This window comes from Eretmochelys imbricata, chromosome 7 (assembly GCF_965152235.1).
Source record: "Eretmochelys imbricata isolate rEreImb1 chromosome 7, rEreImb1.hap1, whole genome shotgun sequence".
Taxonomy (NCBI): Eukaryota; Metazoa; Chordata; order Testudines; family Cheloniidae; genus Eretmochelys; species Eretmochelys imbricata.
The window spans coordinates 15,534,689-15,562,498 of record NC_135578.1 but is presented as its reverse complement, the minus strand read 5'-3'; the positions used below and the strand labels follow the sequence as shown (position 1 = coordinate 15,562,498).

The following is a 27,810-nucleotide window of genomic DNA, read 5'->3' as shown; positions in this document are numbered from 1 at the left end:
GATAGACTAAAAATATTTGGACTTGTAATTTTAATGTGAAGTGCTCCAGCCATATAATTTTAAGGTAAATATAGTTTATTTAGCACTAAAGCGGATGCTGTCAACATGCAGTAGTTAAATTACTCAAAGCAATTTCTTAGAAATGTAAAACTGAAAACTGTTCTCTGACCAGGTTTTAATGCTGAATTCACATGCAAGCTTGGTTCAGTAAGGGCAGCCATCACAGATCACTAAAATTAGATAAAAGTTTGCAAACACATATGGGAGATGAAACCTGGGGCCTAACACCACAGGACTGGATCTCACTAATCTTCTGTAGCAATACCCACATGAGCAGTCCCACTCAGCTTAATGGGCCAGATCCTCAGGTGGTGTAAATTATCATAGCTCCATTGACTTCTCTGCAGCCTACCAACGTTAATACTTACATGTAATTTATTGAGTAGCACTGCATCTGTGGTGCTGTTAGCTCCTGGTTTTGCTGCTTTCCAGAACTGCTTCTGTGCAGAGTACCGGTTCATAGGGCATAGCTTAAACAGGCAATCTACAAACATACAGGAAATAAACTGAGAGACTGCTTTAGCAATTCCGAATTATCCACTTTTTTCCCCTTTTACTTTTAATATTGTCCAAACATTTCAGCTACAGGGAAAGGTTTACAAAACAGATTCCAGGAAAACTCTAAATCTCAGACTGTGATGCTTTTTTGGGTGACAGCAATGTTGCCCCATGAATGGTTTAAAAACAACACACACACACACACACACACACACACACACACACAAAAAACCCTGATGCTGCCAGACTTGTAAAGCAAGACCAGAGAAAGCTGAAACTTAACCAATTCCTGTCAAAAATGCTACCATGTGAAAAGGGGAATTTCAGTCAGTGGTTCAGCTAGGTAAAATTTCTCAAGCTTTTCCCATGCAAATAGGCAAACAAGATTTACCCAAGTCTTCAGAATCAACATATTTAAACATTCACAATTACAGCACTTCCTCTCTGTAACACAGGGCTTTTGATCCTTGGATCAAAAAAATGCTTTCCAACAGTGGATAAGTTTCATTTTCCATACTGCACAGCTCGGGCAACTGAGGCAAAAATACAAGTAAAGTGACATTTCCAAGGTCACACAGCAGTCAGTCAGAGTAGAGCCAAGCAGACTCGGTCCCCTGCCTTGTCTTCTTGACCATGGCATGGAAAAAAGTGTGTCAGTATGGACATTCCTAATGTAATATTCCTAGTGAAGCACCAGCACCTGGGCACCAAAGCAAGAAACTTGCAGATCATACAGGAGAAGTATCATCTTTTACTGATTTCCTAGACACTGTTTAGGAAACATTCTGCTTTGCAAAAACTGGGTATGACAGCTGATTAGCCATGTTACAAATAAGTTTCTATATTAATGAGATGCTCACTGATCAGTAAAAACTAAATTAGCTGCACTTTTTCCTCGTCAGTTGCTTAGCAACTGACAATGCAAAAATTAAATTAAGCTATTCAAATTTAGTGCCTGAAGTAAAGTAACAGAAGTTTAACAGCCAAACGCAAAGGCAGCTGTTCCAGACACCTCTTTGGCAATTATTTGGAAATAAAATTTGAGGCTGTTAGTTATACAATGAATTTAAAGGCAACCATTGTATTCATACAGAAGAGTAATAGAACTGGAAAGCTAGATAGTTAAGGGAATACCCATTTTAGAGTCTGTTCTGTAGACTGTAGAGCCTTTTTCCACAGGGACACCTAATAGAATAGGTTTCAGAGTAACAGCCGTGTTAGTCTGTATTCGCAGAAAGAAAAGGAGTACTTGTGGCACCTTAGAGACTAACGAATTTATTTGAGCATGAGCTTTCGTGAGCTACAGCTCACTTCATCAGATGCATACCGTGGAAACTGCAGCAGACTCTATATATACACAGAGAATATGAAACAATACCTCCTCCCACCCCACTGTCCTGCTGGTAATAGCTTATCTAAAAGCCATTTCCAGCACAAATCCAGGTTTTCTCACCCTCCACCCCCCCACACAAAGTGAATTTGTGTGGGGGGGTGGAGGGTGAGAAAACCTGGATTTGTGCTGGAAATGGCTTTTAGATAAGCTATTACCAGCAGGACAGTGGGGTGGGAGGAGGTATTGTTTCATATTCTCTGTGTATATATAGAGTCTGCTGCAGTTTCCACGGTATGCATCTGATGAAGTGAGCTGTAGCTCACGAAATCTCATGCTCAAATAAATTCGTTAGTCTCTAAGGTGCCACAAGTACTCCTTTTCTTTCTGCTAATAGAATAGGTGAGCTAATCCCCTGGAGAAAGAAGATAAACCAACTGCAAGTCTAGTCATTTAACTTCATTGGAGATCTTTTATAGCCACTGCAGATACACCTGGATGAAATTAATAGGAAACTTCAAGAAACACAGAACTAGCAGCACAAGTGGATGGCAACACAATGAACCCAATTTTCAGAACTAGGATAGAACAAAGTACACACTAGGTGGCCAAATGGTGGTTCATTATAATAAGAAATGAAGTAGAGTCATATTGAGCTAATTTGGGGATATGCACTGATATGGGCAATAGAAAGGACTCAAGTACATCACTTCATAGGGCCACTTAACTATTGATTCATAGCCTTCAGATGCATAACAGATGTGAGAAATGCAGCATGCACTAAGCTTTCAAGTTATGTTCTTTCCCAGAGAGTTGCATTTTTAATTTACATAAAAATGATTCATGGAGATTGACAGCAGTGAACAGGATTTAAAAGCCATTGTAAGTTGGTACTTTCAACTAAAACTATGCATTGTAAGCAACACACCTGTAATAAGAATTTCTATTTCTGCTTGAGCCATCCGTTCACACAGTGCCAGCAATTAACACACAGCATTGCACAGCAGAATTAATCACACACTGTCTTTAGTCACAGAGCAAGTGCATTTCCGAAGCCAGAAGTGTTGTATTTTGAAGTCAGGCTGAACTTTAAAATGGATGTCAGCAAAATAAATCCCTTGGTAGTGTTTTCTTATTCTTAAAAGAAACATTTGACCTTGACCACTGAAATAGAAACACATGATGTAATGGACGGGAAAATAATGCAAAATAGTTTGCCCACATTCTGTCTCTATTTAAAAAGCTAGAAATCTAAAGCGAACATTAAAAGCATTTGACCCTCCTATTTGAATATTTGTTTTGTGAAATCTAATTCTTACGTGCTTGAGGTAAACATAGCCTTATTTGTCAACCACCAGCCAAATAGAAAATCATTCTAATATAGATGTATCTTATTCAGGGATTACACCCTGACCTTAATGGATTTTATGGCCCTGGGATCTCTAAACTGCATGAGCCTATGAACCTGCTAATTTTATCTTTATCTCTGTCCTAGCTGTACATCAGTCATGGCTAACAGTACAGAAGAGCAGGTTTGATTGTGGCAGTGTTCAACACAATGCAATCCATTACAGTACAGGTGTTTGTGGAACAAAGATAACACCTGTCAACCATGAATTAAAAACTTCAACACTCCTGAAAGATAGATGGTTACATCCATTTTAAAGGTCCACAAATGGAGGCACAAAGAGGCTCTGTCTACACTATGAGCTAAGGATAGGATTCCCAGCTCATGTAGATATATCCACGCTACTGCTCATCTGAGAGAGCATGCTAAAAACAGTATGGTAGCCATAGTAGCATGGGTAGTGGTGGGATGATGTAAGCCACCCTGAGTAAAAACCCACCTGAAGCCTATGGTACACAGTCAGGGCTGAGAGCACCTGCCATTGCTGCTGCTGCTACCTATGCTGCCACGGCTACACCACTATTTTTAGCATGCAGGCTCACATCAAAGCTAACGTGAATATGTCTATGCAAGCTAGGAATCACGCCCCAACTCCAGATGTGGACATAGCCTGAGTTAATGGCAGAAGTCAAAACAGAATCTTTAGCAGAAGTTCCCAGCTTCCCACCACAGGAAACCCTCTTTCCCCTTGGATAAATCTTTATCATACTTTGAGTCATTCTGAAGAAAAAAAAATTCTTCTATTAAGTAACCTAACCTGATAGAATACTGCTTCCTGTGCTGGTGACTAAAACAAAGATTGTAATTGACTCAGTGGAAGGGGAGACCTAATTAAAGAGGTCGAAGCAGCAAGATTACAGTTTTCCAAGGACTGAGGGTGGAAATTCTCCATATCCAAAAATTTCTTCACAGTAGATATCAACACTGCAAGGGCAATGGGCGAGAGAGTTATGCTTGTTGCACTCTCTGGTGATGCTTTCCCCCGCGTTTAGCAATGTCCCCAGAAGATACCATGACCATTCCCTGATGTTTCCAATATTGATTCCCTCTCACTTGACTACTGTGCTGGCCTTGGTGATAAATATAAATACACACCAAAATTACATTAAAAGAGCAATAGGTTGCAAAATCAAACACTCAAAAGTTAGGAAATGCCAGAATTAAGATCACCTGTGCAACCCTTAATTCACCTCTCCCCTTTGTTCATATGTATCACAATAGTTTGAATTATGTGACCACATTCTGTTTTTCCCCGGGAGCCCTGCCTCATTCAGTGCTCAGAAAGGATAGCACTTATTTAATGAGCAGCTATTCAGTATTTTATTTTCTCCTTGTTTAATTTGTTGCTAAAATTTTAGGCATATTAATTCATGTCTGCTCTGAAAACAGAATAAATAATTTCCTAATGGGCTTTTCGGTAGCTTTTTGGAGAGGAGAGACAGAGAGATTAAGGTAAAAAAATATTCACTAAAAATGTAGATGTCCAATCTGAACTGATTTTTCAGAGTGAGTATTCAGCATTATATAGCACTTTATATGTTCAGAGAACAGCTCTCATTGATTTCAGTTGCAGTTGTGAGCATTCAGCACTTCTGCAAATCAGGCTCTAGAGTCTCAAGTCAGAAAATGAGGACCGTACAATTTGCAACTACCTCTGAAACCACTGGTTTAAGCAACCTGACTAGCATCATACAACAACTGTTTGTCAGCAGCAAGGATTGAATCCAGTTTCCCAGGACAGCATTCAACTCTCTTAACCAGGAGATCATCCTTTCTCTTCCTGCAGTCCCCTACTTCGTTCACTAGACATGTTCCAATCAGACCCTGGTGCACATCTAAATAGAGTGCATCAGATTGCAGCCCCTCCTCCTGCACCTGTTACTGAGGTCCTGGCTGAACTTTTCCCACACCTCCTGATCCTGGCACACTCCATCCCTGGCCCCACAAAGTTGCGTGCCCTCCTTGTCAACCTCCTTCTGGCAATGGCCAGATGGCCATCCATCATACCAAGAGGAAGAAGTTGGATGGGAGGTTGAAGGGGTACTCTGCGACTGTGGGGCCTATTTCTATTCCCTTGCTCAGTCACATCTCCAAGCGGAGTTCCTCTGGGTGGTGTCCATTGACCCCCTTAGATGCCTTCGATGAACAGTGGACGCAGTCAGTGGTTCTCTGTTCCATGTCCCCTTCTGGTTACCTCATTTTCACCTTAAGACCTTTACTCCCATCCCTGTTTTTTCATTTGTTGTCCCCTGCAATTACTTGTGGCCTGGATTCACTGCCCAACTCCTTCAGTTAAGAGGAAGGGCCTTTAGCTATGAGCAGACTTAGGCTCATAATCTCCTGGAACCACAATAGGTACACCCCCGCCATCAGATTCAGCAACAAATGAGGGAACAGTCCTACAGACCACAACAGTCTCCTTCGATACTTAACCGTGACATAGCCCAAGAGCAGGTCCATCCTGCACACTGAGTAAGGCAGGGGTTCAATGGGAAAAAAAATAGTACGTGATCATGTAATTGGAGACTGTTTTAATGTATAGGCACAAAGAGAACAAAGTAAGGTTGCACAGGCAACCTTAATTCTGGCATTTCCTAACTTCTGAGTGCTTGACTTTGAGGCTTAATAATGTTCTTTAAACAGAGGAATTTTTTGCACCTAGGGTTTTGAAAAAAAACAATGAAAACATAAATTCAATCATAACACAGCATACTGCCACCCACATGGCTCATCAGCAGGGTTGGAACCTTGGATCCACGATGTAGACCTCACCCACTTGAGCTAGGGTTGCCAATTGTCTAATCACACAAACCCAAACACCCTTGCCCGCACCCACTGCCCCAAAGCCCCACACCTTCTCCAATGCCCCACCCCACTCACTCCATCCCCCTCCCTCTGTCACTCGCTCTCCCCACCTTCACTCACTTTCACTGGGCTGGGGCAGGGGTGTGGGAGGGGGTGAGGGATGCAGGCTCTGGGAGGAAGTTTGTGTGTAGGAGGGGGATCTGGGCTGGAGTAGGGGTGCAGGAGAGGATGTAGGCTCCGGCCAGGAGGAGCATACCTCAGGCGGTGGTACTGCGGGGCTAAGGCAGGCCCCCTGTCTGCCCTGGCCCCATGCTGCTCCCAGAAGTGGCCAGCACATCCCTGCGGGAAGCAGGGGGTCTCCACACGCTGCCCGTGCCCACAAGTGCCGCCCTTGCAGTTCCCATTGGCCACAGTTCCCGGCTAATGGGCGCTGCGGAGTCGGCGCTGCAGGCAGGGACAGTGTGTAGAGACCCTGTCCTCCCCAAGGGCCGCAGGGAAGTGCCGTCCACTTTGGAAGAGGCATGGATCCAGGACAGGCAGTGAAGGACCAGTCAGGTTTTAGTGCTAGTGGGCCCAAATAACATGGATTCTGCTCCCATGGGTTTCAGTCCATGTCCCTTCCGTGAAGACTATGGAAATTTTTTAGTTTGGCCCAGGCTCTATATTTACTACCTCGCTCACCATTTTTGCAAATGGCCACAACTACTTTAGGTTTTTAAGGGGCCACCTCTACATATTTGTGTTAATTGTCCGCTTGATTATTTTGAAGTAGAGCACCCGGAACACTTTGACCAAGGCATAAGGAAAGTGCTTCGTAAAGATCCTTTATGTACCAATGGATACCCTCCAAAAACTACTGCAACTAAAAAACTATCCCTCCCCATTAAAAAAAAAAAAAAAAAAAAAAAAAAAAAGCCTTTCAAACAGGAAATCTACAAAATATGAAATACTTGAGTAAGTCAGCTACAGAATTGCTGAGCATTTCATACCAACATAGCTGTTTCCTCATTTCTTGATAAAAATCAATTGAACTCTTATTATGGAGAGTTACTAAAATTAAAAGAAAATTAACAGTTCCCGAGTGAATTTTAACAGTTCCCTTCACCCTCTTCAGTTCCTGAGGCCAGAGTTTATTCAAACGAGCGGTTATTGAAAGAACTTTAAATTTGTCTTTTTAAGGCAAAAAAGAAGCTTTAAAAAGGAAGTAGAAAAATTTAAGTTGACACATCAGAAAGCAACTGTAAGGTCTCAAAACTACATGCCTGTGAAATTATCATAACTTAAATATATACACAGCATATCAACAGATAAAAAATCCATTTATGTTGAAAACTGAATGAAGATCTCTGAGTGAAAGCAAAGTCTTTTCAAGCAGCGGAGCATTAAGAACAATGATCAAAACTTATTCACCCGCAGATCAGTTCCATCTTCTCAAAAACCCGAGGTCTGATTACCACATTGTCTACTTCTATACCTCTGCCTTGCTAGACTTGAAATGATTCTATATCAGTCAAGGAGCTTCAGAGAATTTAGCATAAAATGGGCTGTAGAAAAATGCAGAGTATTAATCTTTTATGGATTTCTATGCAGAAAAAACATCTGCTTCCATTGAAAGAATTACGGTCTTTGTCAAGGGAAAACTTGCCTTTTCCCTTGCTGGTTTGGGGTTGAGTGCCCCAAAACAAGTTTTCTATCAAGTAAGGTGGCATCAATACATTTCAAAAACGTTTTCTTCCTAGGAGGCATTAAAATAAATAAATAAATAAAATAAATGTTCAGCATCCCAGCCCACTAATGGCAAGGCAATGACTGGAAAAATTTATGTATAGGCCAGTGGAAGCATATTTATATTCTAAATGATGAGGACCTGCAGTTTAATTCCCTGTATCACGGCCAGATCACCCAACACTCAGAATTCAATAGTGCTAGATTAATTACATGACAATATATATGGGGGGTTTATGCTGCTCTGAAAACCATGTTATTTAAGCGAAGTATCTTGCATGGCTTCAGAGCTTTCAACTTGATCTTTTAAAATAAATGAAGCCACTCAGTAATACATCTCACCAACATATACTCCTCTTCACCACAGTTCAACTAAAAGGCTGTATAAAGGATTCTTGGACACAGTTTAATTGTCTCGTACAACTAAGCCAGAGATAACTACCCCAGTGGATACCGAGGAGACACTGGGCAACCAGCCTTGTGCCATTTCTCCTCTGCCACAGTTTATGCTCACGGAAGCTGCTACCTAAATTTTCGAAGTCTTACCAGTATAGAAGCCAGCACTGTTAGCATTAGCAACTTTGTTGGATGGTGTATTGGAGTTCAAATGAGAAAAGCTGCAGCAGAGTCAGTTCAAACCATAAGGAAATTTGATACAATTTGAAGATGGTTGGTAAGTGGTAAACTGTTAGTGATTACTAGATACTAGCACTACATAGCCTGGGATGCTCGTTAAGTTAGCTCAGCAAGACAGTGCTAACAAAAGGCCTTGGCCGTAATCGGATTCCAACAAAAGAGACATCGGGAAATAACTACGAAAATAAACATCTACTGAAGAACCCAAGGCAGTTGAGTGCAGATCATAAGTAAATATTTTTATTTATGAACAAAGGCCAGGAGGCATACAAGCAGCAAGCTGGTTTCTGCTTTGACAAGACAGAGGATCATTTAGTAAGGTAAGAGAGATACAGCATAAGGTGAGAGAGAACTCAAACCAGGCCCAAAAGAAAACATGGATAGAAAAAGGGAAAACAGCTGGAGTCCCATCACAAGAGAGGGATAGCAAATGAACGTGATTCGTTTAGCTTCAGACACATAAGCAGATGCAAGGTCAACAGAAGGGAGAACAAGTACTGATCTAGTCATACTTGAAAAACTTGACAGAGAATCAGACTCAAGGGCAACCAGTTTTCAAGAGGTAACACCGAAAAGGCCACCGAGAAACAGAGCAAAGTTATCGGAGACTGGTGACTTCACAGTGAGGAACGTAAGCTATATAAAGAAACAAAAACACAGCATGTTGCTTGTTGAGAACGAGTACAAAGGATGTTATGATGAGTATGCCAGATACCCTTAAGAACATAGACTATGAACAGTGGGAGTTATTTTACACAAAATCAAATTAGAACAGTCAAAGTGATTCAAGTTAACCCCCCAGCTTCAGGGATCTGTGAAGTCAACCAAAATACTTCCATAAATCCTTCTGATGCCCAAATGCAAGTGAGGAACAAAGATGGATATTAAAAACAAAAACCAAAAGACTAATTTACAATGACTAATTTGGCATTTCCGCCCGTCCACGAATTGCTCAAAAAACAACTTACAACTTTTGCGTTTGTTCACTAAGCTAAATTATTCACTGAAATACTGAATCGAAACATATCAACAATGCATGTTTTGGCAGAACACAAGGAATCGCATAGTAGGTGTTTCAGGGACAGATTTCACAACTTCACGTAGTTTTAACGGACTTTCCTTGGTTTTCATCATCTGTCATCAGTTTAACTTTGCCATTTCACAATTCAGCTTGCCCTTCATTACCTAGGCAGTCAAGAATGCAGCTCCTTAACTGTTTCCATAAACTAGGCTGTTCCAAGGCACAAGACACCTGTCTTAAATGTGAATCTTGGAACACTGGCCGGCCACAATGAAAGAAAGACAGAATGCAATGGATGTGATTTAATTATGCCACAGCTTTATTGGTTTAAAATATCTGGGAGTAACCAGCAATAAATGTTATGATGCAGGTCACCATCATTTCCACAACCATTTCCACATAATCCCCAATCTGGTCCCAGCCATCCTGTTTTTAGGACCTCACCACCCTCCCCTTGCATCAAGGGAAAGGGGGCTATAAAAGGGGGCGGGTGGTCAGCTCCCTGCTGTTCCGGACGTAGGAGTTCCAACTTCCCCTTCCTCAACTCCCTTACAGGATGCTTTCCTTCAAATCTGTTTCCATTTCATTTTATCTAGCAATCGTATCCCCCACATAAGGAGAATATGCATGGGACATTATCATGAGTGTTACATGTTAAATGTGATGATTATAACCTAACCGCCCACCCCCAACCCCCACTCCACCCTACTGGGTTCCAGACCTGCTGTGGCAGGAAAATAAATACCAACCCACCTCACTCAAATAATCTGGCAGTGAGTGAAAAATTCCTTCCCAGCCTCCAAGGTAAAAGGGGACTCATGTAATGTCCACAGTAGTCATGAGGAAACCTGGTCCTTGTGTAAATTTTGTGGGTGGGTGGGTGCTGTTAGCCCAGTCCCTGTAAAAGAGGGCTTCTTGGGGGCTGTATAGGATATAAATACAATGCCTCCATTCTTCTGGTCAGCAGGAAGGGCAATGAGCCTCCCCGACCTGGTGCCAGCTGCTTCCTGACCATCCCTACGAACTTCCGCCAAATCTCTCTTGTCTCATTGTATGTGTGTGTGGGGGGGGCAGGAGAGACTTATAGGACAACACCCCTTTTCTTCTGGCCAATCAAATAAGGACCCTCCTGTATGGAGGCTATGGTGAGCACATTCTTTTCTCACCACCTTGGAGGTTTTTTGTTCAATCCATACTACAGAGTTGGAGATGCAGGGCAATTATTGACAGGGAGGGGCATTAGCCATTTAGTTTACTTATCTATTTCATTTTAAATTTTCACTATCTGGCCCCTTAGATTTCAGTCTCACCTTTCATTCTTTACTTTACTTCACTTCCTCCACTTTGCCTGCTCTTCTGGCACAGAGCTTTTGCTCACAAGTGCTGGCACTGAATTCTTTAATTAAAAAAGCATAGCACTAAAGCGGAAGGGTTTATCCTGGATGAGGAAAGGGGGGCTGTTACACAGAGGTTATAAGCACAGCAAGAAAAAGTAGATCAAATCTCAACTGAAGCCTAATGGCATGTCCCTTTTAAGCAGTTTGAAGAGAGTCTGATTATGTTATGGACAGTCAGAGCTGAAGTGACTGAGCACAGGAATAAAAAATGTGTCTATTTAAGAGTCCTTTGTTGTGAGTCATAAGAAACTATGATGGGCCACCACAACTAAAAGAACAGTGGAAAACCAAAGGCCAATATTTCCAACCAGTAGCTTAATATTTTTATGTTTTTAAAATAAGAATTTGGCCACTACAACAAAATAAAAACAAACAGAGGGAACTCAAAACACCTCATATCATTATGGAAATCAGAGTTAAAAAGAGGAATATCCTAAGAGATGAAGAAACTGAATCAGATGCATTAATAACTGGTAAGTCTAATGTGACTGTGGTGCACAATAACATCCATATGAGAACTTGTTTAAAGTGCCCTTCATTGTGTCCCAGAAAACAAAACATTCACCTCTCCATGGCTCTGCTGTCCCCCGCACTTGTGGCTTATGCCCTTCCTACTTCTTCTTTAAAGGTAACCAGATCACTTCTCCTGTACCACCACTTCTCCTCTCCTCCACAGCACCCACAAAGGACTTTCAGTCATAAGAAGTGACACTACCAACACCACAGAGGGCACCTGGTGCTTCACAGGGTGGAGAATACAACATCCGGCAAGATGTGTGCAGCACAGATGTCAACAAGTTAACGATAAAAAGATCTTTCCTATAATTTTGGACAGAGTCAAGAAGCATCATTTGATAGATGCCAGCAGCGCAGAGGAGGGAATGTGCTAGATGTGGACAGTCTTGACTTAATTTTAGAAGATGACAGCCCGGAGGTGAGTGGAATACAATAATGCTGCTGAACTCTGCCATGTTGTGCGTCCATACAAGGAGCAAAACTAACACCTACAGTCTAAAATGAGCTGTGTTAGACTTGGGAAAGCAACAGGTAGAAAAAACAAAAAAGGAGTAAAGTTTTTCCGTTCACCCCACCCCGACCCCTAGCCCATTCTGTTTGAGGTTTCCACAGCCTTTATGGAAGCCCAACTATCTCTCTCAAAAAATCTCTCCAGCAACCAGCATTCTTTTGGCTGAGCACGAGAAAATACTCCTGCTGAAACGTATCAGATGCTGCTGCTCGGATCTGTCCAATATCACTTAAGGGTGCAAGCCACTCCCCTTCTCAAGAACGCAGCACCCAAGAGTTCACTCGAGTATGCAACTAACTAAAACTGGGCCAGCCCCCCCATTATGTAGTTTTAGAGCTTTAAAAAAAAAATCTTGTGTTCCAAAGCGCACAAAGAAGTTTACATTAAAAAGTATTGACTGTAACCATCAGCCCTGCTGAGTGGTGTCAGCCTAAGTAACATGGTATATACTTAAAAGGTCTTCATACCAAGCACTCCTACAATCCACAGTACCCCAGGTTCACAGTGATGAAGAGTTAAATTCTGGCCTCGCTGCAGCTGAAATAAGTTCTATAGCTTTAGAGATCAAAAACGAAAGTGGAAAATAGTCCCTAAACTAGTTAAACAGCCCCTTCCAGGAACAGCTAAAAGCAATGCTTTACCAAATAAGGCAAGTGAAAGCTAAAAGCCAGGAAAAAAAAAAAAACAGACCCATGTTGTATCTTTCAAAAAAGTCAGACAGCTGGATAACAAAAATGTGAGTGCGCCAGTTTTACTAAAGTGGATTGCAAATGGGAAGAACAAATGTTCAGAAACCATGAACGGAAGCAAGGGCTGCCAAGCAGAGGCCAGAAGGCATTCCTCCCAGGCTGCCGGAGCCTAAACCATGTTTTTAATAAAGTACAATTTTGAAAAAAAAAAAATAAACGAAATATATCTCTAGATCAAACAAGAATTAATTCAGGGAAGGCCCATGGCCTGTGTTATACAAGAAGTCGGACTAGAGGACTACAGTGGTCTCTTCGAGTCTTATCAGTCTAAACAATGCACCATCATCTTCTTATGTGGGCTATGAGGTTAACAGGGTCTCGCTCCTGTAAGAAACAGCTAGCGGGTGCTCGGCATCCCAGACGAGGCACTCAGCACTTCACAGGAGTGAGCCCTAAAAGTCTAAGTTGCACTGTGCATCCTGGACTGTCATACATTGACACTGGTTCACAAGATGGTATAAATTCTATTGGACAAGGGAGGTGCAATATTAAGATAGTGTTACTTACCGATGGAAATAAATTCTTCCCATTTAAAAACAAGGGATTTATTGGGTTTTTGTTTGTTTAAACATTACAGCAGAGTTCGATAACTTATTTTAGACTAGGTTCTACACCAGAGACCTTATAACGGCACAGCTGTACCTATGCAGCTGTGCTGCTGTAAGATCTCTCGTATGTGGCTCTGTGCCGACAGGAGAGAGCTCTCCCACTCACATAATTAAACTACCTCAAACGAGCAGTGATAGCTAGGTCAGCAGAAGCAGCTGTGCACACTACCACTTATGCCGGCGAAATTTATGTTGCTGGGGGGGTTCCCCTACATCCCTGAGCAACATAGTTTTGCTGGTATAAGTGGTTGTGTAGATATAGCCTTAGTTTCTCTTTTCTCGTCTACAAAGGAAGAAGGGACAGAGAAGAAAGCTAAAAATGTAGTTTTGATACCTTCCCTATCTCAGAGAATAAACAAGAAGGTCGGCACCAATATTTTAATCATCATCAATGGCCCTGGACAGAATTTTCTTTTCTTTGCTGGCTTTGTTTCCACCTGCCTTGAAAGAGCAATTTGCAAGTGCTCAAAGTACATTCCAAAACTGATCATTTCCCTCCCAACTTCTAGCCAACCCCATCACACAAATTTCAAGAGCTGCATTGTTTTTTATGTACTCCTGCCTTTTGCAACTAACAGCACGGAGCATTAGATGTAAATTTGCTCCTAACACAGGAGACAATTCTGCTCCTTAACATTTTTTTCCTCCTGCTAACTGTAAGATCTTCTTACCAATGTACATCGCACAGTGCAGCTTCTTGGGTCCCTGGGCTTGTGATGGCTGAGTATGTGTTAATGAAAAACACATGGCATCATGCATCATGGGCCATGGCATCATGCAGCATGGATAGTATCATATGCAGAATTCAGATGTGTAGCAAAAGTCTAGAGGTAACTTGTAAGTTTCATTCAATTTTCTTTTTGCTTCTTTGTCCAACTATCAAGTGGATAAAGTGCCAAATGGTTCCTCTGAGCGCAACAATTAATGTGACAATGCCTGCCTTATTTCCCTGAATCTTCTAGAGTTGAAACAGAAAGCCAAGAGCGAGTACTAGTGGATGGTAGCATATGAAGGAACAAGCAATAGACTTTAAGATCTTCTATCTATCAGAAGAACATCATGTGCACAGAGCAAATCTCCTTTAGTGCACCATCAGGAATACACCGCCTTTTAAACCAAGATACAGTAATTCAGAGGAAAAAATCTGTGGACACAAGCAAAGCAACTTCAACACATAAGTGTCCAGTTCTGAAGGCTGGTTAATGAATTTGCCTTCTAGAAGAACATAATGTTTGCTATCCTTTGAATTAAAAGCCTTATTTTTCACTGCCTTCTTACATGAAGTGAGTAATCCACAACAGGTTTATTCCCCCTTCCAGCAGAATTTCATACCTTTACACACCATCCTGGCCTTCAAACCCTTTTCTGCAGGCTGCAGAAATACAGTCACATTAGTGTGGTGTTTGAAATCCGTAAGTGGGATGCCACTCAACGGCAACGTTACACAGACAAACAGCCATGTACTGTTACTATCAGATACAAAAATAACCAAAGCTTTATGCCTCCCTTTTTCTTCATCTTGAAAAGCATAGTGGTGGGCAGGACTAAGTGAAAAACATATGGTTGTAACCAAAAAATCTGCTCTTTCAAGCTTTCTTGGTTGCGCTTTGTGCTGCAAAGTGTTACTCTAACGAAACGAAGATTACAACAAGATAGCACAGGACAATTGCATCCTCGCGGGGCGTGGATGAGCGTTTATGTTGCGCTCCCTGTCAGTACCCGGCCCAGGCTGGGGAAGTGAATGATTCAACCAGCGGACCAAATTTGGTGATGAATCCTGGTCAGGTGCCACCTGAGGCACGTTGTGCATATGCTAAGAAGCAGCTGCATACTCTGCAGAAAGCGACATAACTCAGTGTACCTTACCCTTTGACCTTCAACATATTACCACTGTGATACACAGGTTTATATTTAGCCTCCAATACACTTGCATTTATGCACATTGGTAACTTATGTCCATTTCTTATAAACCTATCGAAGGTAGTGTTTACTCAAGTCACATCCACCTAAATTCATTTTTCATTTGACAAAGCTGGTTCCAACCATGTTTTCATCGTAGCCCCAATTTTACACAGAGAACAAGAATTAGCAATTTCCATTATTTAAAATGATCTTTCGGCTGCTCCACTGACATCATGGAAATGTGCCAAATGGTACGCAAGAGAACTGGATTCAGAAACTATGGATAGGCTGCTAAGAGACAGAAGAACTGTGCCAGCTGTACCGCTTTCTGAAAGCTTCCCCACCAGCACACTGGAGAAGCATTAACAGTGACAACCCCTTTGCACGGTGAAAGCCACCCTCCCAGGGAGGGCAGATGCACCAGTCATCTAATCATTCAGAGCAGCAAATGAACGTCTTTTTCAGCATCCAAAATACAGCGAGCTCTATTCTCCCCACCCCTTCATACAAATACCCTGCTCTTGTTTCATTTGCTCCAAATCACTGTATTCTATTTTTGGAATAGCGGCAAAGAGTCCTCCGGCACCTTGTAGACTAACTGACGTATTGGAGCATAAGCTTTCGTGGGTGAATACCCACTTCGTCTGATGCATGTAGAATGTAACTGCTTGAAAACTCAAGCCTGGGATGCTTCTCCTCCATCACCCCATCCTCTACCCCGAAATCCACATCAGGTTTATTCCACCTTCATAGAATTTCATACCTATACACAAGATCCTGGCCTTCGAAAACAGCTGGAGAGTCTAAATATGAGAGGACTGCATCCACTACCTATAGTACAACTGATTTACAAAGATCACCTTGCAGAATAAAACAGAATGGCAATTCATTCAGACAAAATGATTCCTCTTATACTGCAGCGTCATGACAGCCTGAAAGAGAGAATAACCCTGAAAGAGAAAGTAAGAGTTGGAAACAAAAAAACAAGATAAACGATACTCATGTACTAGGATTTGCCACCTCTGGTTTCTCAGAGTTAAAGTAGCAGTTTAAAAGTGATGGAGGCCCTCCTGTTTGCTTGTAAGCCTACTCAAAGTCCACCAGGACTAGATCAACAGTGACATCTGATAGATCATTTCACCCATGACTGTGCCAGTTTCTGTTCTCTGCCATAAAAAAAAAGAATAGCTCTTGGCTTTGACAGCTAGTAGAATGTTAAATGCCTCCATCTGTTGTTAGCCCTCCCACAAAGGTTTGAAACAATGCTTTGAATATTCATGTCTCCACTTAAAAGACAAATGTCAAAATTACAGATCAGCATCTGACTCTCCCTCCCCACCCCCTTTTTTTTAAAATACCTACTTGTAGAGTCCACATGCTGGAATTTTGGCCTTTTACCCCTTCAGCGTCACTCTGTGCTTTTAAAGAAAAGAGAAAATGAAAGAAATGGAAGGAAAGCTTTTGCCAGTAACCCAATTGCATTAGTGAATAACACCTACACCATTACTGGACTAGGCATGTGATTATGGAAGATGCAAAAAGCAAGAAATAAGTTGAAGCATCCTCAATATTATTGCAGAAAGTAAGCCACTTTAAAGGTTAGGCACTACTTTGGGACAGTTACAAATTTTCAGAAAGGATCCTAATATTGAACTCAATCTGAACAGTATGAATATTTATACTGCCTGAAGAACCTGGGCGGGGTGGGGGTTGCAGGAGCAATAAGAGGCCTCGATACGATGTGCTCACTAACTGTGAAAGTGTAAACAGCTGCACAGCGAGAGCATGATGGAAGAAAGGGCAGTCACCGGAAGCAACGGCCTATACTTTTAACTCATTTTTCTCTTATTAATGCAAAAATCTATAAGCCATACCAAGAGCATGGTCTTTGCATGCATCCTAAAAGGGGCAACAACTGCCATTTTTCTTTTCCAAATAAGTTTCCTGCACATTAGAAATACTGAGGCGGCAGTTCCATGTTTTTTTGCTGTAGACGCTTCGGAGGACTAGAAACATCACATTAAGCTGAACTCTGAGCAGCTTTCCTAAAACAAGAGGGGACATCTAGTCATACACAAAAGATATTGGCTTGGTACAGCACACTCCAAGTCACTTTTTTCTTTACTGCTTATTTACTGTTTCACTGTAGGTTTTTCCGGTCATTGGTATATCCGTTTTACACTTAAAACCTCAACCATAATGTTCTAATGAACTATTCTGGGCTTTTAATTCCACTAAAAGGAAAAAAAAAAAGACAGGGCAAAAGAAAAAACAAAAAAGAGAATACAATATAAAACAATACTAGAAACATCATCAAGTTATTTTATAAAATGGAGAGATTGCTTCAGTTAAAGAGTTAGAAAAGAAAACCCACTTGGGTCATACTTTGCCTTCTGATCTTATATTAGGCACACTCAAAATCTGTTTCACACTGAATTGTCACAGCAAGACAGATGTATTGTACATATTTACAACTGTTTATAGTAAGATGCTAAAGAACAAGGAAGTTTTTCAACTAAATACATCTTTGTACAAGATTAAAGCAAATTCAAAAAAATCTTTTCATAGGGATCCTAAGTTTGCATGATTCAGCATTGTAAGAACTATTTCTGATGTGCAGACTTAAAAAAAACCCAACAACCCCACAGTATATCAGGCCTGACCATGGAAAATGGAGCCAGCCAGTCGAAGAGAATGCTTCATTTTTCTCTATTCACATCAATTCTGGCTGAGGTTTGTGCTTCAAACTCATCAACAGACAAACATAGCTTCTACAGGGTGAAGAACCATTTAAGGTATGGTTCAAAACATCACAAGAGCTTAACATTTAGAAAAACAGATAAGCTAGTTACAGAAACTCCTACAGAGTTCCTATGCAATAGTCAGTGCTTTACAGCTGTAAGTTACTGTACAAGCTACCCCACGAGATGCAGATAATCACTCTTTTACAACATAGGATAACAAACTTAGTAAGGTTGAGTGACTTGGCCAAAAGTACATCACCAATAAAGTCAGGAATAGAAGTCTCGAGCTCCCAGAAACCAGCCCTGCACTCACCCCACTAGATGATCCCACCCATTGCTAGTTTCATTTCTTTCTGTTAGCACGGTTATGCAAACAAACATTGACCACAATCCACATATTGTTGAAAATCAACATTATAAAAAAAAAAAAGCTTCCTGTATTTGAAATAGTTCCTTCCACTTAAGATTTCAATGCCACTATCCATCTGGTCAGGTAGGAATTTCTTAGATTGCTTTGGGCTGGGGTACAACATAGCACCCTGAAGTTATACAAACCTTTATTCTACACTTGAAAATACTCTAGTTAGTGGGACGGTCACCTACCTCAAAAGATATCTTGTTCCACTGGATAAGATTTGCTTTCCTTATCATATTGTAGTTACACTAATGAAAATATCCAAACTGCTGCACAACTGTGTAAAAGATCTCTCGTGTTAACCAAGGTGTTGGCTGAGGTTGTACCAATATGCCTCAATGATTGCTGTATGATTTTTGAACAAAGACATATTGATCTACCAAACGTGGCATATACACGGATGAGAGTAACATGATTCTTGCAATTCTAATAGGGACATTTATACATATTTAGTGTTGTGAGCTTTCATAAGGAGATTGGAGGCTCTTGGAAACCAGTGGGAGGAATGACCAAAAAAGAAGAGGTCTACATCTCAAGACTTGCAAATTTCCATTTATTATTTTCAATGGGCCATGCAATGTGGAAAGGACACCTCTACTTTTCCTTCCTATTACCCCAGTTGGGGGATTTTCTGCTCTTACCAATGGGTATAAGAGGAGCGCATTTGGGACAGAATCCTTTGTTTGAACCTATGCTCAGTTATCCTGAGATCAGTTACACAGAAATTTTAAAAATATGAATTAACAAATGCAAAATCTGTGACTTACAATACTGCAAACAGTACCTAGGCTCTTATGACACCCATCACTATGGCATCCAAACACTTCATGGTCATAGCTTGCTGTGCTGTAGTTCGGGTTTGATCAGCCGATAAATGTTTTTGTTTCCAAAGCTACACAGAATCTTATCCATGTACAGCACAGATAGCTACGTAAGCAAATGAGAGTGACAGGCACAGATAATTGAAGGTTCAAAAGACTAGACATGAGCAAATAAGTAATTAAATGAAGGAAGTGAGGTTTATACAGCTGGCCAAGTGGTAAGAACACTCCAATCAAAGGATTATCTAACTAACCTATTTCTCCTCTCAGTATCAATAAGTTTATTGTACTAACTCTGCCCAAATGTTTACAAAGCAATCTTAAAAAACCCAAAAGCAGCTACAGAACACCTGCTACAGGAGCTATGTTATTAAAAGCAGTGTTTGTTTAAACTGCGCATAAAGGTTCACAAGATTGCCAAGGCTCTCTTGACTACAAACAAAGGCTCAGGGGTTGCAATGGGCAGAGGAGAGAGGGACAATCATCTCTGCTTTCCTCTTCAAAGACTCACCCTTCCCCTGGTACCTTCAGAGCTATTCCGGGCGCCTGCACACAGAACCTGTCAATAAGGAAGCTCCCAAGCTTGTTTGTAGAGGACCCTAAAGCAGCCTCAAGCATTTTGTCCCTGCTTTCCATTATCCTCCTCTACCACCACCCCTTTCAGTCACTAACCCGCCATCATCATGTGCCCCCCTGCACCCTCAGCCAGCTCTCAGACTTCCCCTAAAGCAATTGGCTCCCGTCTAGTCTCCCCGTCCCTCCCGGACACACACTCTTCCTTGAAGCATCCCGTCTGGGTATCAGCAGGGAAGCACAGGGAATGGAGCATCAGAGTTGTCTCCCTGCCTCAATGCTACACCACAGTGGCCTCTGGTGGCCAAGAGTCACCACAGGGGAAACAGTGCTTAGGCTGGTCAATTTAGGAAGGTATGCGACAGACTTCCAGGTGGAGCTGGAACAAGCAGAAAGGGAATATCAAAGGAAAATCCAGACAGCCAATTGTATGTTCAGACTCCGAAAATAAGGTTAAGAAAAGACAAGAGAGTTTCAGGCCTCTCTAGGTGAGGCCTGGCCCTGTAGCTTTAAAATGCCTGTCCTAACCTATGGGCCTTTAACCCTTTACCAAGAGAGACAAGGTGGAGGAGGTAATATATTTTATTGGACCAACTTCCACTGGTAAGAGAAAGAAGCTTTTGAGCTTACACAGATCATAGAATATCAGGGTTGGAAGGGACCTCAGGAGGTCATCTAGTCCAACCCCCTGCTCAAAGCAGGACCAATCCCCAATTAAATCATCCCAGCTAGGGCTTTGTCAAGCCTGACCTTAAAAACTTCTAAGGAAGGAGATTCTACCACCTCCCTAGGTAATACATTCCAGTGTTTCACCACCCTCCTAGTGAAGAAGTTATTCCTAATATCCAACCTAAACCTCCCCCACTGCAACTTGAACCTCCCCCACTGCAACTTAGATCTCTTCTTCAGGTCTGGGAAAGGTACTTAGAGCGAGACAGCTGAATATAAGATGGAACAGATGGTTTAGCACAAGCAGTTAGCAAATATTCTAAGAGACCATTCAAGGTAGAGTCCTTCAATGGTCCCTTAGGGCAGTGGTTCTCAGACTTTTTAGACTCAGGACCCATTTGTAAGTGTTTATGGCCTGTCATGACCCAGTAAATAGTCTGAGGGTGGAGGCCCGGGGTGGTCAGGTCCCGCTCCCCAGAGGAGGGGTGGGGTGTTGGGTCTTGCTCAGCACTCACCCCACAGTTGCAGCTTCTGCAACTCCTATGCTGTAGGGCTGGCTGATCCTGGCTCTCCACCTCAGAGTCGCTCAGGTTTGGCCCCACCCCGACTGGACCAAAATTGTGAGAGTGGAGTTGTGACCTGGCTTATGGGGTTACAGTGCTACTCACTGAAATTTGGCCTACCCAGACTCCCATCATCTTGACGGCTGGGAGGTGATCCCACCCAGCCCCTATGGGTCCCCCATGGGACTGCAACCTTTGGGGTCCCAGCACCACGCAGGTTTGTTCCCCTCCTAAATCAGTCCCATGGCATTGGTGTTTCCTATAAAGGAGTCAGTAAATAAACAGAGCTTCCTAATCAGCCTGATTTATTCAGTAAGAGACTCTATCCATGGTCAACTCATCTCAGCATCCATTGGCAGTATTTGTTATATGCAGACAATGTCCTGAGGGCTGTACAGAACAAACAACAAGGCAGTCTGCCCCAAAGAGTTCACAGTATAAAAGACTGTGGGAGAACGAGAAGCAAGTGCCTTAGTTTTTTCTTCAGATTCCTTAATCTGTTTTCATCTGGACCTCTCTAAAGAAGTGGAAGAATTTGAATGAGGGCTAGTAGACTGGGATAGGGCACCTGAAGCTACCAAGCACACCTCCCCACCCCCCAGACGAACTTAACCGTACTATGACCATTGATATAAATGTGTTAAATCCCCTTTCATCTTTACATTTGCCAATACTCAGTAACATTTGTCACTGGGCTTCCTTAAGAGTCCCATATTCAATTCACAAAAGGAGCGAAGCCTCAATACCAACAGCCTTCAGAAGAGTTTAAAAAAAAAAAAAAAAAAGGTCAAAGTGTCCCCCGCAAACACTAACTGCTCACTAAAGGAAGAGATATTCAAAGTAGCCGGGTCATTGTGGGTTTCTAAAATAAACCTTTAACCATGTTTTCAGGAAAAGAGCACTGTGTGTCAGACAGATTTTAAGTCTCTGACAGATAAAAGTTACTTGGTTTTTAAGTACCTGACTGCAAACTTGTTTGAGACTGCCACGTCTCAAGTACTTGGTTGTCTAGCTACCAACACAGTCAAAGGCTACTTAATTTGAATTCTCTACAGGAGGAAATTTAAATCCTGCACTGATATTTGCTCCAAGTAGAAATCAATTATCAGTTCAATAACTCACAGAATACAAGCTCAAAAAGGTGTTACTGTGGTTTAGTACTCAAAAATTTCTTTTGAAACCCAATCACTAGAGATGGACTTGTGTGGTTGGTCTTTGTTTTTGGCAAACCCTCGGGTCAGCATATTTTGCCATCCACTTTAACTGTGGTTAAATTAAGAGTTTATTGTTATTATTAATTAGCGGTAGTAGTATTACAGTAGTGCTAGGGATCCTAATCAAGGATCAGAGGCCCCATTGTGCTAGGCGACGTACTGACAAGGAAGAGTCTCTGCCCCAGAGAGCTCATAATTGAGGATCAGGACAAAACACAACAAACAGGTAGGGAAAAACAAAAAAAGTTGGAGAGAATGAGGTAGGTGCACTTTGCATAATAAGCAGTATGTTCCAATTCACCACGTGCCTGGCAGTGTTTTAAGCATCATGGCAGAGATAAGTCTCCAGGAGGGATTTGAAAAAGGAAAAGATGGTAGCTTTTTACTTTTTTTTTTTTTTCTTTTTTTAAAAACAGGGATTGATCCCCATGCTGCCCATGTAAGCACGAAGCAGTAATTTCTAAGCCCTGGTCTATACTACAGGGTTAGGTCAAATTTAGCCGCTTTAGGTTGATTTTAAAATGAATGTGTCTACACAACCAACCCCATTCCGTCGGCCTAAAGGGCTCTTAAAATCGACTTCTGTACTCCTCCCTGGCGAGGGGAGTAGCGCTAAAAATCGACCTTGCTGGGTCAAATTTGGGGTAGTGCAGATGCAATTCGATGGTATTGGCCTCCGGGAGCTATCCCAGAGTGCTCCAATGTGACCACTCTGGAAGCACTTTCAACTCCGATGCACTAGCCAAGTACACAGGAAAAGCCCTGTGAAATTTTGAATTTAATTTCTTGTTTGGTCAGCATGGTGAGCTCAGCAGCACAGGTGACCATGCAGTCCCCCCAGAATTGCAAACAAGCTCCAGCATGGACCGAAAGGAAGACACTGGATCTGATCGCTGTATGGGGAGAAGAATCTGTGCAGGCAGAACTCCAATCAAAAAGAACAAATGCTAATACATATATGCCAAAATTGCACAGGGCATGATGGAGAGATGCTAGAACAGGGACACACCGCAGTGCTGCATGAAAGTTAAGGAGCTCAGGCAAGCCTACCAAAAGACAAAGGAGACAAACGGTCACTCTGGGTCAGAGCCCCATACGTGCCGCTTCTATGATCAGCTGCATGGCATTCTAGGGGGGGACCCTACCACTACTCCACACTGTCCGTGGACACCTGCAAGGAGGGAGTCCCACGCAAGAGGGAGGAGGATTTTGTGGATGAGGAAGAGAAGGAGGAGAATCGCAGCAAACAAGCGGCGAATCCATTCTTCCTGGCAGCCAGGACCTATTCATCACCCTGGAGCCAATACCCTCCCAAGGCAGGATCCCCAACCCTGAAGCCAGGGAAGTCAGCTCTGGTGAGTGCACATTTGTAACTACAGTACAGGGCTTAAAAGCAATAATGTTTAATGTTTGATTTGCCCTGAAGAATTGGGATGCATTCGCAGCCAGTACAGCTACTGGAAAAGTCTGTTAACGAGTCTGGGGATGGAGCGGGAATCCTCCAGCGAGATCTTCATGAAACTCTCCTGGAGGTACTCTGAAAGCCTTTGCAGAAGGTTTCTGGGGAGGGCTGCCTTATTTCATCCTCCATGGTAGGACACTTTACCACGCCAAGCCAGAAGCAAGTAGTCTGGAATCATTGCAGCACAAAGCATGGCAGCGAATGGTCCTGGGTTTTGGTCACATTCAAGCAACATTTGGTCTTTATCTTTCTGTGTTAGCCTCAGGAGAGGGATAATCATTCATGGTCACCTGGTTGAAATAGGGGAATTTTTGTAAGGGAACAGTAAAAGGACCCCATTCATGCTGGGTTGTTTGCGCTTGGCTAAAAGGGATCATCCCAGAGAATAGCCACGCGGTGGGGTGCAGGGAGGTGTGTGCTGCACATCCACCCAAAAACCGCAGCCCCTCCTTTTAAATGTGAAACCCAACCGGCATTGCTTGCTATGGGAAAGGATGCACTGCAGTTTGGAACCATTCCCACATGTTATGAAGGCATAAGAAGCCAACCCCACGTACCAAAAGGCTTACCATGGCTGCCTGGAAACCGAATTCTGTTGCCCAGCCGTTTGTGATATATGTCATCATACTGGCAGGCGCTTAATATAAAAGACAAAATGCGACCTTGTACCTAAAGCACATGTGCTGTCTGCTGTGAATTGCTTGATTCACTGTGAAAGAGTCTCCCTTTTGTTCTCAGAAATGTATCATCTTAAATTTTACTCTTCCTTTTTATCTCCCCACAGGTGCAAATGTTTCTATGCTCCCCCTATCATCTCCGTCCCCGAGGTTATCGCAGATTAGAAGGTGAAAAAAACCACACTCGCGATGACATTTTCCGAGCTTATGCAGTCCTCCTGCACTGATAGGCCACAGCTTAATGCATGGAGGCATTCAGTGGCAGAGGCCAGGAAAGCATTAAGTGTGCATGAAGAGCAGAAACAGGAGGCGATGCTGAGGCTAATGGGGGAGCAAACGGACATGATGAAGCATCCGTTGGAGCTGCAGGAAAGTTAAGAGCACAGACCCCTACTGCATCCATTGTATAACCGCCTGCCCTCCTCCCCAAGTTCCATATCCTCCTCACCCAGATGCCCAAGAATGCCGGGGGCGGGGGAGGCTCCGGGCACTCAGCCACTCCACTCCAGAGGATGGCCCAAGCAACAGAAGGCTGTCATTCAAACAGTTTGGATTTGTAGCGTGGCTAAAACAGGCAATGTGGCCTTGTCCTTCCTTCCTTCCTTCCTCCCGCACCGCACCGCACCCCACCCGGGCTACCTTGTCAGTTCTCACTTCTTTTTTTTTTTAAATTAATAAAGAAAGAATGCATGGTTTCAAAACAATAGTTCCTTTATTTCCTTTGCCAGCTGTGATCGAAGGGGGGAGGGTGGTTGGCTTACAGGGAATTAAAATCAACAAAGGGGGCCAGTTTGCAGCAAGGAGAAACACACACAACTGTCACACCATAGCCTGGCCAGTCATGAAACTGGTTTTCAAAGCCTCTCCGATGTGCAGCGTGCCTAGCTATGCTCTTCTAATCGCGCTGGTGTCTGGCTGCTCAAAATCTGTCTCCAGGCGATTTGCCTTAACCTCCCACCCCGCCATAAACATCTCCCCCTTACTCTCTCAGATATTATGGAGCACACAACAAGCAGCAATAACAATGGGAATGTTGGTTGCGCTGAGGTTGAACCTAGTCAGCAAACGGAGCCAGCAAGCTTTTAAACATCCAAAGGCACATTCTACCACCATTCTGCACTTGGTCAGCCTAGAGTTGAACTGCTCCTTACTACTGTCCAGGCTGCCTGTGTATGGCTTCATGAGCCATGGGAGCAAGGGGTAGGCTGGGTCCCCAAGGATAACTATTGGCATTTCAACATCCCCAATGGTAATTTTGTGGTCTGGGAAGTAAGTCCCTTCTTGCATCTGCTCCAACAGCCAGGAGTTCCTAAAGATGCTCAAGTCATGCACCTTTCCCGGCCATTCCACGTTGATGTCGGTGAAACGTCCCTTGTGATCCACCAGTGCTTGCAGCACCATTGAGAAGTACCCATTGTGGCTTACGTACTGGTTGGCAAGGTGGTGTGGTGCCAAGACAGGGATATGTGTTCCGTCTAATGCCCCACCACAGTTAGGGAACCCAATTGCAACAAAGCCATCCAGTATGACCTGCACATTTCCCAGAGTCACTACCCTTGATAGCAGAACATCAGTGATTGCACTGGCTACTTGGATCACAGCAGTCCCCACAGTAGATTTGCCCACTCCAAATTGATTTTCGACTGACTGGTAGCAGTCAGGCGTTGCAAGCTTCCACAGGGCTATCGCCACTCGCTTCTCAACTGTCAGGGCAGCTCTCATGTTGGTATTCCTGCGCTTCAGGATGGGGGAAAGCAACTCACAAAGTTCAAGGAAAGTGGCCTTATGCATGAGAAAGTTTCTCAGCCACTGTGAATCATCCCATACCAGCAATACTATGCAGCCCCACCAGTCTGTGCTTGTTTGCTGGGCCCAGAATCGGCGTTCCACTGTATCAACCAGCCCTACTGCCGCCATGATGTCCCAACTGCCACAGCCTGCGCTTTCAGGAACATCTGTGTCCATGTCCTGATCACAATCGTCCTTGTGCTGGCGTCTCTTAGCCCGGTTCTGCACATATTCCAAGATAATGCGCAAGATGTTTACAATGCTCACAACAGCAGCGGTGAGCTGAGCAGGCTCCATGCTTGCCATGGTATGGCGTATGCATGAATAACCCAGGAAAAAAGGCGCAAAATGATTGTCTGTCATTGCTTTCACGGAGGGAAGGAAGGAGGGGCGACTGACGACATGTACCCAAAACCACCTTCAACAATGTTTTTGCCCCATCAGGCTTTGGGAGCTTAACACAGAATTCCAATAGGCAGCAGAGACTGCGGGAACTATGGGATAGCTACCCACAGTGCGTCGCTCCGTAAGTTGATGCTAGCCATAGTATTGAGGACACACTCCACCAACTAAATAAATTTAGTGGGGACAAAGAATCAACTGTATAAAATAGATTTCTAAAAATCGACTTCTATAAAATCAACCTAATTTAGTAGTGTAGACACACTGAGTTTGCCCACAATGAGTTTCCCCATTCCCATGTGATATTATAAAGTTGAAATAATCCTTTGCTCTTCCCCCTTTAAATAGTTATAGCCCTGTTTCTAGGACTATACAAGGAATAACATGCACAAACTCCCAGGTTCAATATTACAGTACCACTGACTGTATAGCAACATGCAGTAAGCCATCCCACACCTACATAAAGCCAAGGAGAATGTGGTCAACAAGCCCCTGTTCCCCAGTAAAATGCACTTGTTATCTGGGGTTCACTTCCAGCATTGTAGATTTAAAAGCATTCACAGATTCTACCTCAACACAGCAAATCCCATCTATGAATCATAGAACTGGAAGGGACCTTGAGAGGTCATCGAGCCCAGTCCCCTGCACTCATGGCAGGACTAAGTATCATCTAGACCATCCCTCACCCATAACCTGCTCTTAATCTCCAATGATGGAGATTCCACATCCTCCCTTGGCAATTTATTCCAGTGCTTAACCACCCTGACAGTTAGGAAGTTTTTCCCTAATGTCCAACCTAAACCCCCCTTGCTGCAATTTAAGCCCTTTGCTTCTTGTCCTATCATCAGAGGTTAAGAAAAACAATTTTTCTCCCTCCTCCTTGTAACAATCTTTTACGTACTTGACAACTGTTATGTCCCCACTCAGTCTTCTCTTTTCCAGACTAAAGAAACCCAATTTTTTCAATCTTCCCCCATAGGTCATGTTTTCTAGACCTTTAATCATTTTTGTCTCTCTTCTCTGGATTCTCTCCAATTTGTCCACATCTTTCCTGAAATGTGGCACTCAGAACTGGACACAATACTCCAGTTGAGGCCTAATCAGCGCAGAAGAATTACTTCTTGTGTCTTGCTCACAATATTCTTGCTAATACATCCCAGAATGATGGTTCATTTTTTTGCAACAGCGTTACACCTTTGACTCATATTTAGCTTGTGGTTCACTATGACCCCCAGATCCCTTTCTGCAGTACTCCTTCCTAGGCAGTCATTTCCCATTTTGTACGTGTGCAATTGATTGCTCCTTCCTAAATGGAG

General features: G+C 42.9%; 1 protein-coding gene across 1 annotated transcript in view; it reads right to left on the bottom strand.

Moving 5' to 3' along the window:
- Positions 1–27,810, bottom strand: part of ITPR1 (inositol 1,4,5-trisphosphate receptor type 1) — a 233,385-nt gene that overhangs the window by 177,899 nt on the left and 27,676 nt on the right. The window contains exon 4 of the mRNA XM_077821751.1: positions 429–544. Coding sequence (XP_077677877.1) covers positions 429–544 — 116 coding nt within the window. The remainder of the gene's footprint in view (positions 1–428; positions 545–27,810) is intronic.